This window comes from Thamnophis sirtalis, unplaced genomic scaffold (genome assembly GCF_051295495.1).
Source record: "Thamnophis sirtalis isolate CommonGarterSnake01/CBP01778 unplaced genomic scaffold, rThaSir2_p1.2 scaffold_6, whole genome shotgun sequence".
Taxonomy (NCBI): Eukaryota; Metazoa; Chordata; class Lepidosauria; order Squamata; family Natricidae; genus Thamnophis; species Thamnophis sirtalis.
This window is the reverse complement of record NW_028261386.1, coordinates 46,787,628-46,800,778: the sequence shown is the minus strand read 5'-3', so window position 1 is coordinate 46,800,778 and position 13,151 is coordinate 46,787,628. Positions and strand designations below refer to the sequence as shown.

Below are 13,151 nucleotides of genomic sequence, written 5' to 3'. Positions count from 1 at the left end.
ATTCATTATTCACATTAGAGGCTGGAATCTGAGAGAGAGGGGGGAGGGAAGGAGAGAGGGAGGGAGAGGGGGGGAGAGAGAATGAATATACTTCAATTGATGAGTTTTATGCAGTTGTAGCAAACTCACGCAGGCAGCAATACCAGAAGTTTTATGAAATCTTAGCAAACTGTAAGCTGGCTGGGGGGAACTAAATGATATTTACATATTTTCCAATTGGCCTAATCTCTGACACTATTGCTAATACTTATGACAATCTCTGACCTTTTAAGCAAATGATGAGTTTTCTTCGGAAAATGTTATTAGTATATATTCAGTCTTCTAATTTTAATTATTCAAATGATAGAAATCTGGATATTTCTTCTAGCATGACTCTTTTTAAAAGTATTTACATCGGCTGTAACACTCTGTATCAAGGACAACCTATCATTTTGCACAATGCTGTTCCCAAATGTCATATTGAACAATAAAGTAAGGCCATATTTAGAAGAGATTTACATTTTTCAAATTTAGGCTTAAGCAAAAATGCAACTATCTACCTTGCTTCTGAATTACTTGAAAATTCTTACTGCAATTAAACCCATTCTTTTCAAAGATTTCACTCAAATTTAGATTTTATTAAAATGACACATTTGAAACTATCAAACATTCTGAACTTGCCAATAATTGGGGAGGGTTGTGGAAATACATGTTCACATGTTATACAGAAATAAGAAGTTTGATTACATTGTATGGCATCCACAAAGTTAGATTTTAGCTGAAACTAATAGAACACTGAATAAGAGTTCAAATAAACTGCAAGCCATTGCTCACTTATTTTTGTTTTGCTTCTTTTATTAATCAAGTCTTTATTAATAGCTACTTTGAAATTAGTCAGTGATGCACTAAACTAGTGATGGGGAACCTTTTTGGCACTGAGTGCCCAAACTGGAACATGCTTTCATGTGCATGCACCACAGCACCGGAAATCCAAAGACCAGCTGGCACACATGCCTGTTTTTTGGCTGTTTTTCAGGCTGTTTTCATTTTCAGGTCGTTTTTAGGGCTGCTTTTGGCTTGAAAATGTATCCACAAAACAGTCAGAAAAACGGTCTGTTTTTGGCTGTGTTTGGGGGCCATTTTCAAGCTGTTTTCTGGCGCTCTGGCACCTATGAAGATCAGCTGTGCATGTGCGCACCGAAAACCAGAAGAGCAGCTGGCGATGGCACACATGCCCACAGAGAGGGGTCTGCGTGCCACCTCTGGCATGCGTGCCACCTCTGGCATGCATGCCATCTCTGGCATGTGTGCCACCTCTGGCATGCATGCCACCTCTGGCACGCATGGCATAGGTTCGCCATCACGGCACTAAGCCATATATGTTATCAGTTTTATTCTGAAATGGAGGTGTCTATGTGAAAGGAAAAAAGTGTGCCTGCATTCTTCTTTCGCAGATGTCATATGTAGCATCCCTCAGGGAGCTATTCTTAGACTTACTATTGTTGACAATATATTTATATTGCTTGTGAGACATCTAATTCATAAATGTAGGAATTGACTTTTGATGAAACCCAGATTTATTTTTCATTAAGTATCATATTGATTCTTCTGCATCTCTCTCAGAGCCGTGTTTGTTGGCTATAAAGTTGTAAATGCAAGTAAATTTCCTGAAATGGAAAGAAGTCCTTTAAAAAGAATGCTGTCAGTCTTCAGTCTAGCTTGATGTTTCTGACATTAACAATACAACTAAGGTCAGAAATGAGAGTACCATGTTTCCCTGACCCCCAAAATGAACACTTGGCCTTATTTTTGGAGAGGTCTTATTATTTTTGAGGTGCAGGAGGCGAGCATGGTCACCTCATGGCTGCTGCTGTGTTGCAATATTTTTGGGAAGGGTTTATTTTGGGGGGAGGGCTTATTTTAGAACATGCGCTCAGAAGCTCGATTGGGCTTATTATCCGGGGAGGTCTTATTTTCAGGAAAACAGGGTATCTTTTCTTTTTTTATTTCTGAAGCTTTAACAAACCATTTAATTCAGGGCAGCACAAGAAAGATCTTAGGATGGAACAATTCTTTTCACACCAAGGACCCCCAAGTTCAGTTTTGAAATCTCCAGTTAGAAAGGAGAGGTGGACAAATTACCAGGCAACATGGTGGTCATGTCAACTACATTAAATTGGAAGAAGAAAAATCCTGAAAGAATTTGGCACCTATTCCGGGAAAGCATACTTACAGATAAATTATTCAAAAACTAAGGTGGCAGTATTTACTAAAAGACCAAATAGACCTGGATGGGCATTAGATGATAAGGAGATAGAACAAGTGAGTTCATTTAAGTATTTGGGTATTGGGTTTAACTGAAACGCTATGATGGGAAAATTGATATAGTATCAACAAGAATAATAGCCATGAAATAAATGAGAACCATTTGTTCTTTCCTTACTCAAAGATACCGGTATGTAAGCTTAAGTATCATTTTTTTAAAGATGGGCAAGGAATGTCATCTTATTTATAGTGTCTTACATCCCATTCTCTGAGACAAGCTTTTCCAGAACTTTCTTTTCAAATAATGCCAATAGCCTATTTGGATAGAAGATACAAAGGTTAATCAACTACATATTGTTTATGTATTTATAATAACTCACAAGATTGCTCAGAATTTAATTTGACTCCTAAAATCCAAAGACTATCTGGGATATTTTCTAAAAAAAACACAAAGAATTGCAATCAGTAATTGCAATCTAGAGATCCACTTATGGTACAGAGATCAATGGTTCATGCTCAAGGGTTCAACAATTTAGTTTTATAATGTGACAGAATACAAAAATGAATGCAAATCCTATACAATATGCTTTGATTTAAGAATGTTTCAGTTAGATACTAATCATCAGAGCTGTGGTTCCTGTCTAACAAAGAAGGGCCTTTTCATTGGTGGCATCTGATTTATGGAGCTTTTTTGGGGGGGAGGGATTCTGCATAATTGTTTTTATATTGGATTTCAGTTCAGGAAATAAATGAAACTATCATTATTTATTCAGATATATGAAGCACCATGGGCAGTGTTTAGCTTCAGGATTTAATGTAAAGGTAAAGGTTAAGGTTATCCTGGCACATATGTGCTAGTCATTCCTGACTCAAGGAGATGGTGTTCATCTTGGTTTCAAGAGCCAACATTGTCTGAAGACATCTCAGTGGTCATGTGGCTGGCATGACTAAATGCCGAAGACACACCGAACATTGTTACCTTCCAATGGTTCCTATTTTTCTACTTGCATTTTTACATGCTTTCGAACTGCTAGATTGGCAGAAGCTGGGACAAGTAATGGGCGCTCACTCCGTTACATGGCACTAGGGATTCAAACTGCTGACCTTTCTGATCGACAAACTCAGCCTCTTAGCCACTGAGCCACCATATCAGGATTTAATGACAGTGGTCTAAAACAACAGATTTTTGATATTTTGCTGGCAACCATGATTGGTATCTTCAGAGGCAAGATGATCTACTATGCAAACCACAGGCAACTGAGCAGGGATTGACTGAGCTCCTATTTTTATAGCTGTTTACTCTTTGCTGACTACTGATTGTCTTTAATCAAGCTGATTTCCAATTGATGCAGCTTAGTGTGGGCTGGTCTCTAAGATACATCAGAGAGAGGCAGAAATAGAGAGGGGAGAAAACAAAAACCCATTTGTGTTCATCTTTACCCTTTTCAAATCTTTGTACAATAATGAAGTTGGTGATTAATCTTTGCACAATTGCTCAAGTAAATAAAAGTCCCTGTTTAAGTATGATAAATTCATACATACAGATACAGTAGTTATGAGCCTGCTAATTCTTCATTAGGGCAAGACCTCTTGGGTTGTTTATTTCTGACGTACTCGAACACTGTGATAGGCCTGTCTTTTAAAAAGACATTACTGTGAGTGCCATAGGAGTCTATATATCCCCTGGCTGTTATGTGAATTGATATGGTTTCCTTGATTGTATCTTTTTATTTATACCGCATAATTTATGAGCTCTGAAAAGCAAACTAAAATGAGTGATGACTAACTACAGCCAAAGTAATAAATCAGCAGGCCTGAAAGAAGTAGTGATTTTGATCGAATCTATTGAATTAACTGTTGCCCTTAGTCAGTGCAGGTATTGGAAAGACCTTTTAATATCTGCTTATTTCTCTCCTGGGAGTGTTTTAACCATCTCATTATGTACCAATAGGAACAAATTATTAAATTGTCTGTCTTTTGGAGGTAAACATCCATGTTAGTTATGGATGCAATGAAATATTTAAAAGGAACAAAAGTTGTCTGAAGCTTTGATTTACTTTTTATATTTTTTTAAAAATGTGTTTTTAATCCCTCTGTCACAAAATCAACCAATTGTAGAAACATTTTTAAGGGGGTTTTTTTTGTCTTAGTGTGGCATTTATGTCCAGAGTTCAGTCACCAGGTTTTATTGTCTGACAGACAAAAGTTTCCTTTTTTTTATCCAAAAAACTTAGCAGGATTAGATACTGAAACACAGAAGGTTTGAATTACAAGGCAATTTTGTTTAAATAGAGGGACATTAAGTGCAAGAACATAATCTACAATGATTTGGATACAGTGAAAATTTTTACCATGTCACCTTCATCCATAAATGTTCCATCTGATGCCATTGTTTAGAAAGGTGAATAGTTTGATTCCTATGAATTTATATTAATAATTGAATGTGTATGATTCTTGAATATTACACTTTTGTTTCTGAGCCTGGAAATTGTATGAAAAGATTTCATTTTTAGTAACTTTTAACTTAGCTAATATTGCAGTGGTATGTTCTCATGATCTGGCACTGCCTTTTACAATGACAGTGATTTTGACAATGCTGAGTTGTTTTGGGGTTATACTTAAGGTACCTTTAATATGTCAAAGTAATGCCTCACTGGGAGTCCTATTATTACTGTGGTTCATCACACAGCCAGCCAGGTTTTTAGACTCGATTTGGCATTTTTATTTACCTATTGAGTCCTTCCCAAGGACCTGGGATAGACAGATGTTTGATTTATGGAATTAAAGATATCATCTTAGAATGTAAACTATTCAAAGGAAAACCATCTTTTGCAATTGTTATTCCTCCTCTTCCTCCTCCTCTTTTCAACATATAATTAATTTTCTTGTACTCTACTTTCAGTCTCAGGCAATGTATAAGCATACTGTACGAGTCACACAATTTACTTAAGAGTCAATAATTCCACAGTATGATCCCTAAAATTTTAAAAAAAAATTGGCCATTTTTTTGCAATTGAATAGTCTTATGACTTCAACACAATACTTTAAATATGTCATTCAGACATCAGTTGCATAGCTGAGGCCACTAAAATTGGTTTCTTTTCTTGAAACTTCTAGCACCTATGATTTACTAGTGGCTTCTCAGCTGCAGTTGAAGCTAGGTCCACAGTAATAAGGTCCATTACATAGTTAAAAATCTTCATTTATGAATGTATTTAAGACCTTTGGCTTCGTTTCCAACTTGGAATAAATTCAAATTTTACAGCAGAAAATTAGGAGATAGCGTAAGAACAAGTTTTCGTATAGTTAGAACTGCTCGCCATGAAAGCTTACTAAGGAATACTTAATACTCAAAATCACACATACAGTCCGCTTGTATTGCCATTTAGATCTATCATTCTGATTGATCACTGTGTGCTTCACTATTATTGAGTCTAATTTAACCCTATATATTCACACATCCATCTATTCCATCTATTGCTCCTGACATTCTACAAATTACTTACTCATGCAAATCATGACCTCAGTCAACCTTTTATGATATTCGTGTTTAATTATACAAATGGTCTTTGATAAATAAGATTAAACATCCTCCCATATGTTTATTCTCTCCTTGATGAAAGTAAAATTTAATTTTCATGCAGATTTGTTGCAGGTCTTTTTTAATAACTGCTGAGTTTCATATAGTGTGCAGATCACCCTGGTTTTGTGAAGCTGACAAAAACAAAGCCATTTCCAAAGAAGAGCTTTGAACTAGACACTTTCTTAGCTATTACATCTTGGAATTTTTCCTATGTGCATTGATTAAGGTATCATAAAATTCTTGCAAAACCTTAGTAAAGATTATATCTTAGGCAATATATTTGTTGCTTTATTATAAGTTTAGCAATATTATCAGTTTATTACATGTTCAATGTAATCAGATGAAGATGAATAAACAAAATACTAAGAGTAGGCTGAATATACTGATTTGCTAAGTGCATACAGATATTTATGAAGCTTTTAACACATATTATTTATATGTTTATTCTATTTAAATGTTAATAACATGGATAAGTTTGATTAATGGGTGCTGCATCCTTAACATTTCACATACAACTGAGCTCCAGCTCTCTTATGATCTCCACATATTTTTTTACTACTGCAGGCACTCTGGACTGAGTATGTTATCCTACTAAAGGAGGGTTGTGACTTGAGCTGACTGACCTCATGCAAATGATCAGGAATGGTAGAAGGTTTACTGCACTTCTATGTTATAACCTTTCCATGCTACTCAGTGTAACATTAAATAATTCAGCAGTAAATTGAATGAACATTGAACGAACATGAGAGATTGCTGGACTTGATGACTGTGAGAGCTGTTAAGTCTTTCACAGCCTGCTGTGAATGCTCCAAAATTTGGGGATCTCAAGAAAAGACTGAACAGCCATTTGTACAGAATAGTATGAGAATTCCTGCACTGAAGCTAGACTAGAAAATCTTCAAGGTCCCCTCAATCCTCTAACTCTATGATTCTAAGGTAATATCTGTGGTAGCGTTTACTCAGATAGAAAGTCAGTCCTGAAAGTTGTTCATGTGATATCTTAATCAAATGTTGACATGTATGATGATCCTTTAAAATTGTACAATCCTTAAATAAATTTACTTCTGTTTTTATTTTATTTTATTCCCTAGTCCATTGGCTACCAAACCATTGGTTTACAGTGAAAATATAAAATCACACTTACCAGTGTTATTAATATTTAAATATAATAATAATTTTAAAAGAGCGTGTCAAGTTTCTTTTGGCAGCACTTCAAGTATTGGATGACTGCTATCATGTCTCCTCTCAGGCTTTTCTTTGTTAAGCTAAACACAATCAGTTTCTTTAGCTGTTCTTCATATATTTAGTCTCCAGAACTCTTATTATCTTTGTTGTTCTTCCATGTACTCCACCTAGGGCTCCAGCATATTTTTTGTATTATGGTGACCAGAACTGGATGCAATATTCCAAACATGGTGTCATCAGAATGGTATTATCATTCCCTGTGATCTTGATACTATCCCTTTGTTGAGGCTGCCCAGAATTGCATTGGCTTAGTTGGCAGCTGTGCCACACTGCTGACTCATATTTAAAGACATCTAGATCTCTCTCTCTCCCTCCCTCCCTCCCTCTCTCTCTCTCTCTCTCTCTCTCTCTCTCTCTGTGTGTGTGTGTGTGTGTGTGTGTGTGCATTACTACTGTTGAAAAGCTGCCACCTATTTTGTACCTATTTGGCTTTTCCTGCCTAAGTGCAGCACCTTACTTTTTTTTTTTACCACTGAACTGTATCTTGTTAGATAGGACCCAATGCTCCAGTCTATCAAGATACTTCTGAATTCTATCTTCCAAAGTGTTAGCAATTCCTGTTCCCATTTTTTATCATCCTCAAATTTACTGAGCATCCCTTCAATCCACTCATTTAGGTCATTTATGAAGATGTTGAAGGTCACTGTGCCCAAGACAGAAACTTGAAGAACCACACTACTACATCTCCATGTAGATGTAGTTTCATTAAGAACAACATGAGTGAAGTTGATCAGCAAATCCATCTGATAAAACAATGTTGGATAAGCAATATCCTATATCTTATTAAGAAGTAGGCTGTGGTCTACTTTATCAAATGCCTTACTAAAATCTAAATGTACTATATCCGTAGCGTATAAGTAACTTCAGACAACCTTTTCCTATACCTAGAGTATAATTCATAACAGCACCTTGGATTGCATCCAGAATTGCAAATTATCAACCAGTGCAGCTCACAAAGAAGAATTGTTACATAGGCATATTGAGGCTTGGCCATCACTGCCTGCACCACTGTATTCCACCACTGCATACAGAAATGGAAACTTCTGGGTTGTGTTCAAGAGCATCGCCATATAGAGTGTATTGCAGTATTTGAGCCATGGGGTGACTAGGAAATGAGGGACTATCAGCAGGGTCTCCTGATCCAGGAAGAGATGCATCTGGTGCACCAGATGAACCTGGGAAAAAACTGTCTTGGCCATAGTAACATCTGAAATTACATTTTAAAGCAACATAATTGTCTCATTCTAGCAACCCTGAGAGCTCACCACAGATGAAAAGACAATAAATAAATACCCAGGTCTTATTAATTTTTGCTCCAAAAGATGAAGTAGGGCTTATTTTTTGGTTAGGCCTTTTTGGGGAGGGGAATACGATTCTAATCACTCCCCTCTGGCTGATGATCCTAACTGGGGCTTATTTTTTGGGGGGGTAGGGTTTATATTACGAGCATCCTGAAAAATAATGCTAAGACTTGCTTTCCAGTTGGGTCTTATTTTCAGGGAAATGTGGTGATCAAATAAATATGGATGCAGACTATAAAAATATTTCCCAAATTCAGTTTGTTCTGAAGCATTCTCTGTTATTATTTTTTTATATATCAAACTTCTTAACCACCCATCCTTCTCATAGATCACAGTGTAAATGCACTCTGGGTGTTATAGTTAAATAAACAAAAGCAGAAATGGTAACATGGATTTTTTTCCCCAGAATGATGTTTTAGAGCTGTTATGAATTCTTGTTTTTCAGGTTTGGTCAGTTAATTCTGCTGGCCGAACCGCTAGCAATTGGACAAAATGTAAGACTGGCCCAGCCCCTCCTCAAGGACTTCCAGCCCCTTTGTTTGAAACAGTAGCTTCTACTTCTGCTGTAGTCAACATCCGTCCTCCTCTAAAACCAAATGGAATAATCACCCTCTACAGGTTCTTCTCTAATAGCACCAAAGGAAAGGAGAAGGTGGTAAGTATTCATCAAACTATTTGAGTTGATTAAATTTATGGTGACGGCAGTTACTATTATTATTATTATAGGATTGCCCTCAATAATCATCTTGATTGCATAGAATAAAGGTATTGCATAGCTCAGTATAGATTTTAACTATTACTGATGTGAAATTAGAAAATAAATGAAATCAACTTTTCCTTCAAGAAGGGTGCTGGTGAGGGAAGATGTATTATAGTTTTGGGGATGAAAAAAATGGAAGTACTATTGATTACCAATCATGCCCCTCAGTTTGGTATTACTGTTCAGGGTCTGGCTTAGTCACTCTTCTTAGGAAGCTATATGCCTTTCCTTCGTCTAAAACTATCTAGGATTAGGTCAGACAGACAGCAGAATCTTGTGGTTAATGTGTTGGACTAGAAGTCAGGAAGCTATGAGTTTTAGTCTACTGCTTGGCATGAAAAGCTGACCTAGTGATTTTGAGCCAGTCTCTCAACTGAGCCTCCTTCATAAGATTATTATTATTGTTGTTGGAAAAATAGGAAGAGGGGACATCAAATACACCTTTTTGAATTGTAAAAATAAAGTAAAGGCAGGATAACAAATCAAATGAACAAATATATAGTTTGTCCAGCTGAGCATCGTGCAGTACATAAGATTACTTGTATGTCGATATCTACTTCTGTTTTTGTTCTGTCGTTTTCAGCTCTCAGAAGGAACTACTGCTCAGCAGACAATACATGGACTCAAACCTTTTACCACTTATTCTATTGGGGTTGAAGCTTGCACATGCTTTAACTGCTGCAGCCAGGGACCGATGGCTCAAGTCACCACCCAACCAGCTCCACCCACTCAGCAGCCATTTCCTCATATAGAAAATCTGACTTCAAGAAATGCTTCTTTTCTGTGGGAGGCTCCTCAGGAACCCAATGGCATTGTGAGAAGGTAACTGCTCAGCTTTAATCTACAGTTGGGAACTCACACCTACATATTGCTCACTATCCTTTCTCTCACTTCTCTCTTTTTTTCTGTGCCTTTCTTTCTCTTCCTTCACCAAGGAAGGTGTATAACCCCTTTCCTTTGCTGCACTTTACTTATTCATGAAATAGTTTTGATATACAAAACTAATCTGATAATATATGTAATAATCTTTATGAAACTACAAAATGGGTACATCAATTTGTTTAGATTTTTTTTATCCCACCTTCATTATTTTATAAATAACTCAAGGTGGTGAACGTACCTTATACTCTTCTTCCTCCTATTTTATCACAACAACAACCCTGTAAGTTGGGTTGGGCTGAAAGAAAGTGACTGGCTCAAAGTCACCCAGCTGGCCTGCATGGCTAAGGTAAGAGTAGAAATCAGTTTCCTGGATTCTAGCTTGGCGCCTTCACCATTAGATTCTCCTGTTTTTAACTGTATTAAGTTTCTTAATCCAACACTAACTACAAGCTAGTTAGTTTTAGAGCCTTTCATCTGATTCTTTACAGATAGCCATGTTTACCGAATTGAGATCATTTTTTCCAATACGCATATAGAAGAAAAACAATAATGTGTTGCTATTTATATATAGCTTTATCAGTGAGCCCACAGCTTAATAGATTCTTCCCTTCTTCAATCACTTCATAAATGTAAAATAGAATTTCAAAGACAAATCATGGATTAAAACCGGTGCCCTAAAAGTACACAGGTTAAATTAGGTCTTATTTTTACATTCATAATTTGGAGAAAATATTTAGTAGAATCTAAGTGTCTAACGTGTATTTATATCTAGATTTTTGAAATATAGTATGAATGAATTACAATTTGATACTGATTATGAAAATATAACTGTGAAGTCTAGGAAATAGGAAATATCTTTATCCATCCCTAATTATTGAAAATATTACTCCACTGTTTCACTGAAATAATGACATACCATTTTCCTATAAAAATCATGCACAGCACATAAGTAGAATGAATGGAATATAGAGAACTCTAAAGCAATTAAATTGTATGTCAACCTTTCAGTTTAATCAGCATTTGATATTGGGAAGGATAAACTCACAATTGCCAGAAAAGATTGACTTCACATATTGTGATAATTTATGGTTTGCTTAGCCATGATTTGCTAAGCAAACCATAAATCATTTGATAATTTAGTAAGCTAAATTACCTTGGTTCACACATACATATACATCATAATGTGAATGGATTGCTCATCACCTAAGCAGAAACAAGCCATATTACAGTTGAAAGCCATATGCAAACCCAAGTGATGTGTTTATTATTAATGCTGATTTCTTTTCTTATAGATATGAACTCCACATGTACACATCCTGTCTTCCTTGGTTACTGCCCATAGAAAGAGTTTGTAAGCCTGGACCTATCGAAGTGAGATATAGTGGAAAGAACCGGCATTCCAGTGTAAGTGACCTTCAGCCTTATACAACCTACAAACTGAGAGTGGTGTCCTACAATTCAGTTGGAAGTACTACTTCAGAATGGATTACTTTTACTACTGAAAAAGAGGGTGAGTTTCTACAGACAAAAATAAAGATTCGCATTTGGTCTCCATCACTTTTAGGAGAGCTTTGCTTCCTATCACAACTATTAAGGGCTGAACCTGGAATTCTTAGGTAAAGGTAAAGGTTCCCCTCGCACATATGTGTTAATCATTCCCCACTCTAGGGAGCAATACTCATCTGCGTTTCAAAGCCGAAGAGTGTCTGAAGACATCTCCGTGGTCATGTGACCAGCATTACTAAACACCGAAAGCGCACATAACATTGTTACCTTCCCACCAAAGTGGTCCCTATTTTTCTACTTGCATTTTTTACATTTTTACATGCTTTTGAACTGCTAGGTTGGAAGAAGCTGGAACAAGTAATAGGGCCTCGTTCCGTTATGCGGCACTAGGGATTTGAACTGCTGAATTGCCGACCTTTCTGATCAACAAGCTCAGTGTCTTAGCCACTCAGCCACCATGTCCCCTGTAATTCTTAGAATGGTAAAAAAAAAAGAGAGAGAGACTATGTAACTGGTATCCTATATAATAAGCAAAAACCTTCATCTGTTTTTCTTTTAATAGGACTTTTGTTAATTGGTTTTTAAAAATACCAATAATTTCTATCTACTTGGTAGCTTTTTAAAACATGGACAGATTACTGAAAATGCCCAATTTATAATTTTTCATAATTTAGTCTTACTGTTTCTGAAGTTTATAGTAAACAGATTTTCTTGTTCCTTGCAAAAATTAAAAGTGAGTAAAAATGTGAAATTAAAAAATTAAGGAAATTTGCCAAAACCTTTCGCTATTTATAAGTGTCAAGACTGTGCAACTTTTGTGGTATGTTAAGGGGTTGTAAAATCAGAAGACTTTACTATTATTGGAGCATTTTCCCCAATATTAGAAACAAAATTAAATAAAAGCAGCTGAAATAGGATTATATTATCCAACTGAGTTTCTTTTTAGCCAATCTCCTATAATTTTATTCAGTGTTAAACTTCATCCAATAAAAGTCTCTTCCAATAATAATTAATTTTTTTGTTGCAAGATGCTCAGATGGTCTAATTTTTTGCTTCCTTTGGCGGATTCTGAACATATTTAAAAAACAAGGTCACTTCTTGATCCATTTTCTTCTTTGGTTAGCACAAACTCAGGGGAAAGTTCTTGTTTTCCTTTTGCATGCTTTTTGCTTGTGCAGTGATGAATTAGACAATTGATTAAGTGAATGGTACAATGTATCATATTGTAATATTGTGAGCTAATTTATCTTTGCAATAAATGCTTTGAGAGGAAAGTATTCTAAAAATGTAGACAAATATATTTCCTAAGAAGTATAGACAGCTTGATAAGAGTAGAAAGACCATCACTTATCATGATGTTTTAAAAATATTTATTAATTATGAAAAATATGTTTTTATTACTACTGAAGTTAACTATTTTACTTTCCTGTCACGTTGATGTAATAGTGCCAGTTACTGCAACTGTAGTCAAAGTTCAATCCTTTTCAGATTCAATTAATGTACTCTTATTAAGAGTGTTTGTTAGACATTTTAACAATTGGGGGGGGGGATTTGAGGAGGAATGTGAGAGAAAGGACATATAGCACTGATCCCCTTCCTTTGACCATGCCTTATTTGGAGTGCTGGCTCT

The 13,151-nt window shown here is 35.9% G+C and overlaps 1 protein-coding gene across 1 annotated transcript in view; it reads left to right on the top strand.

The window, feature by feature from the left end:
- Nucleotides 1–13,151, top strand: part of USH2A (usherin) — a 461,429-nt gene that overhangs the window by 432,456 nt on the left and 15,822 nt on the right. The window contains exons 61-63 of the mRNA XM_087718552.1: nt 8,819–9,028; nt 9,717–9,955; nt 11,308–11,525. Coding sequence (XP_087574678.1) covers nt 8,819–9,028; nt 9,717–9,955; nt 11,308–11,525 — 667 coding nt within the window. The remainder of the gene's footprint in view (nt 1–8,818; nt 9,029–9,716; nt 9,956–11,307; nt 11,526–13,151) is intronic.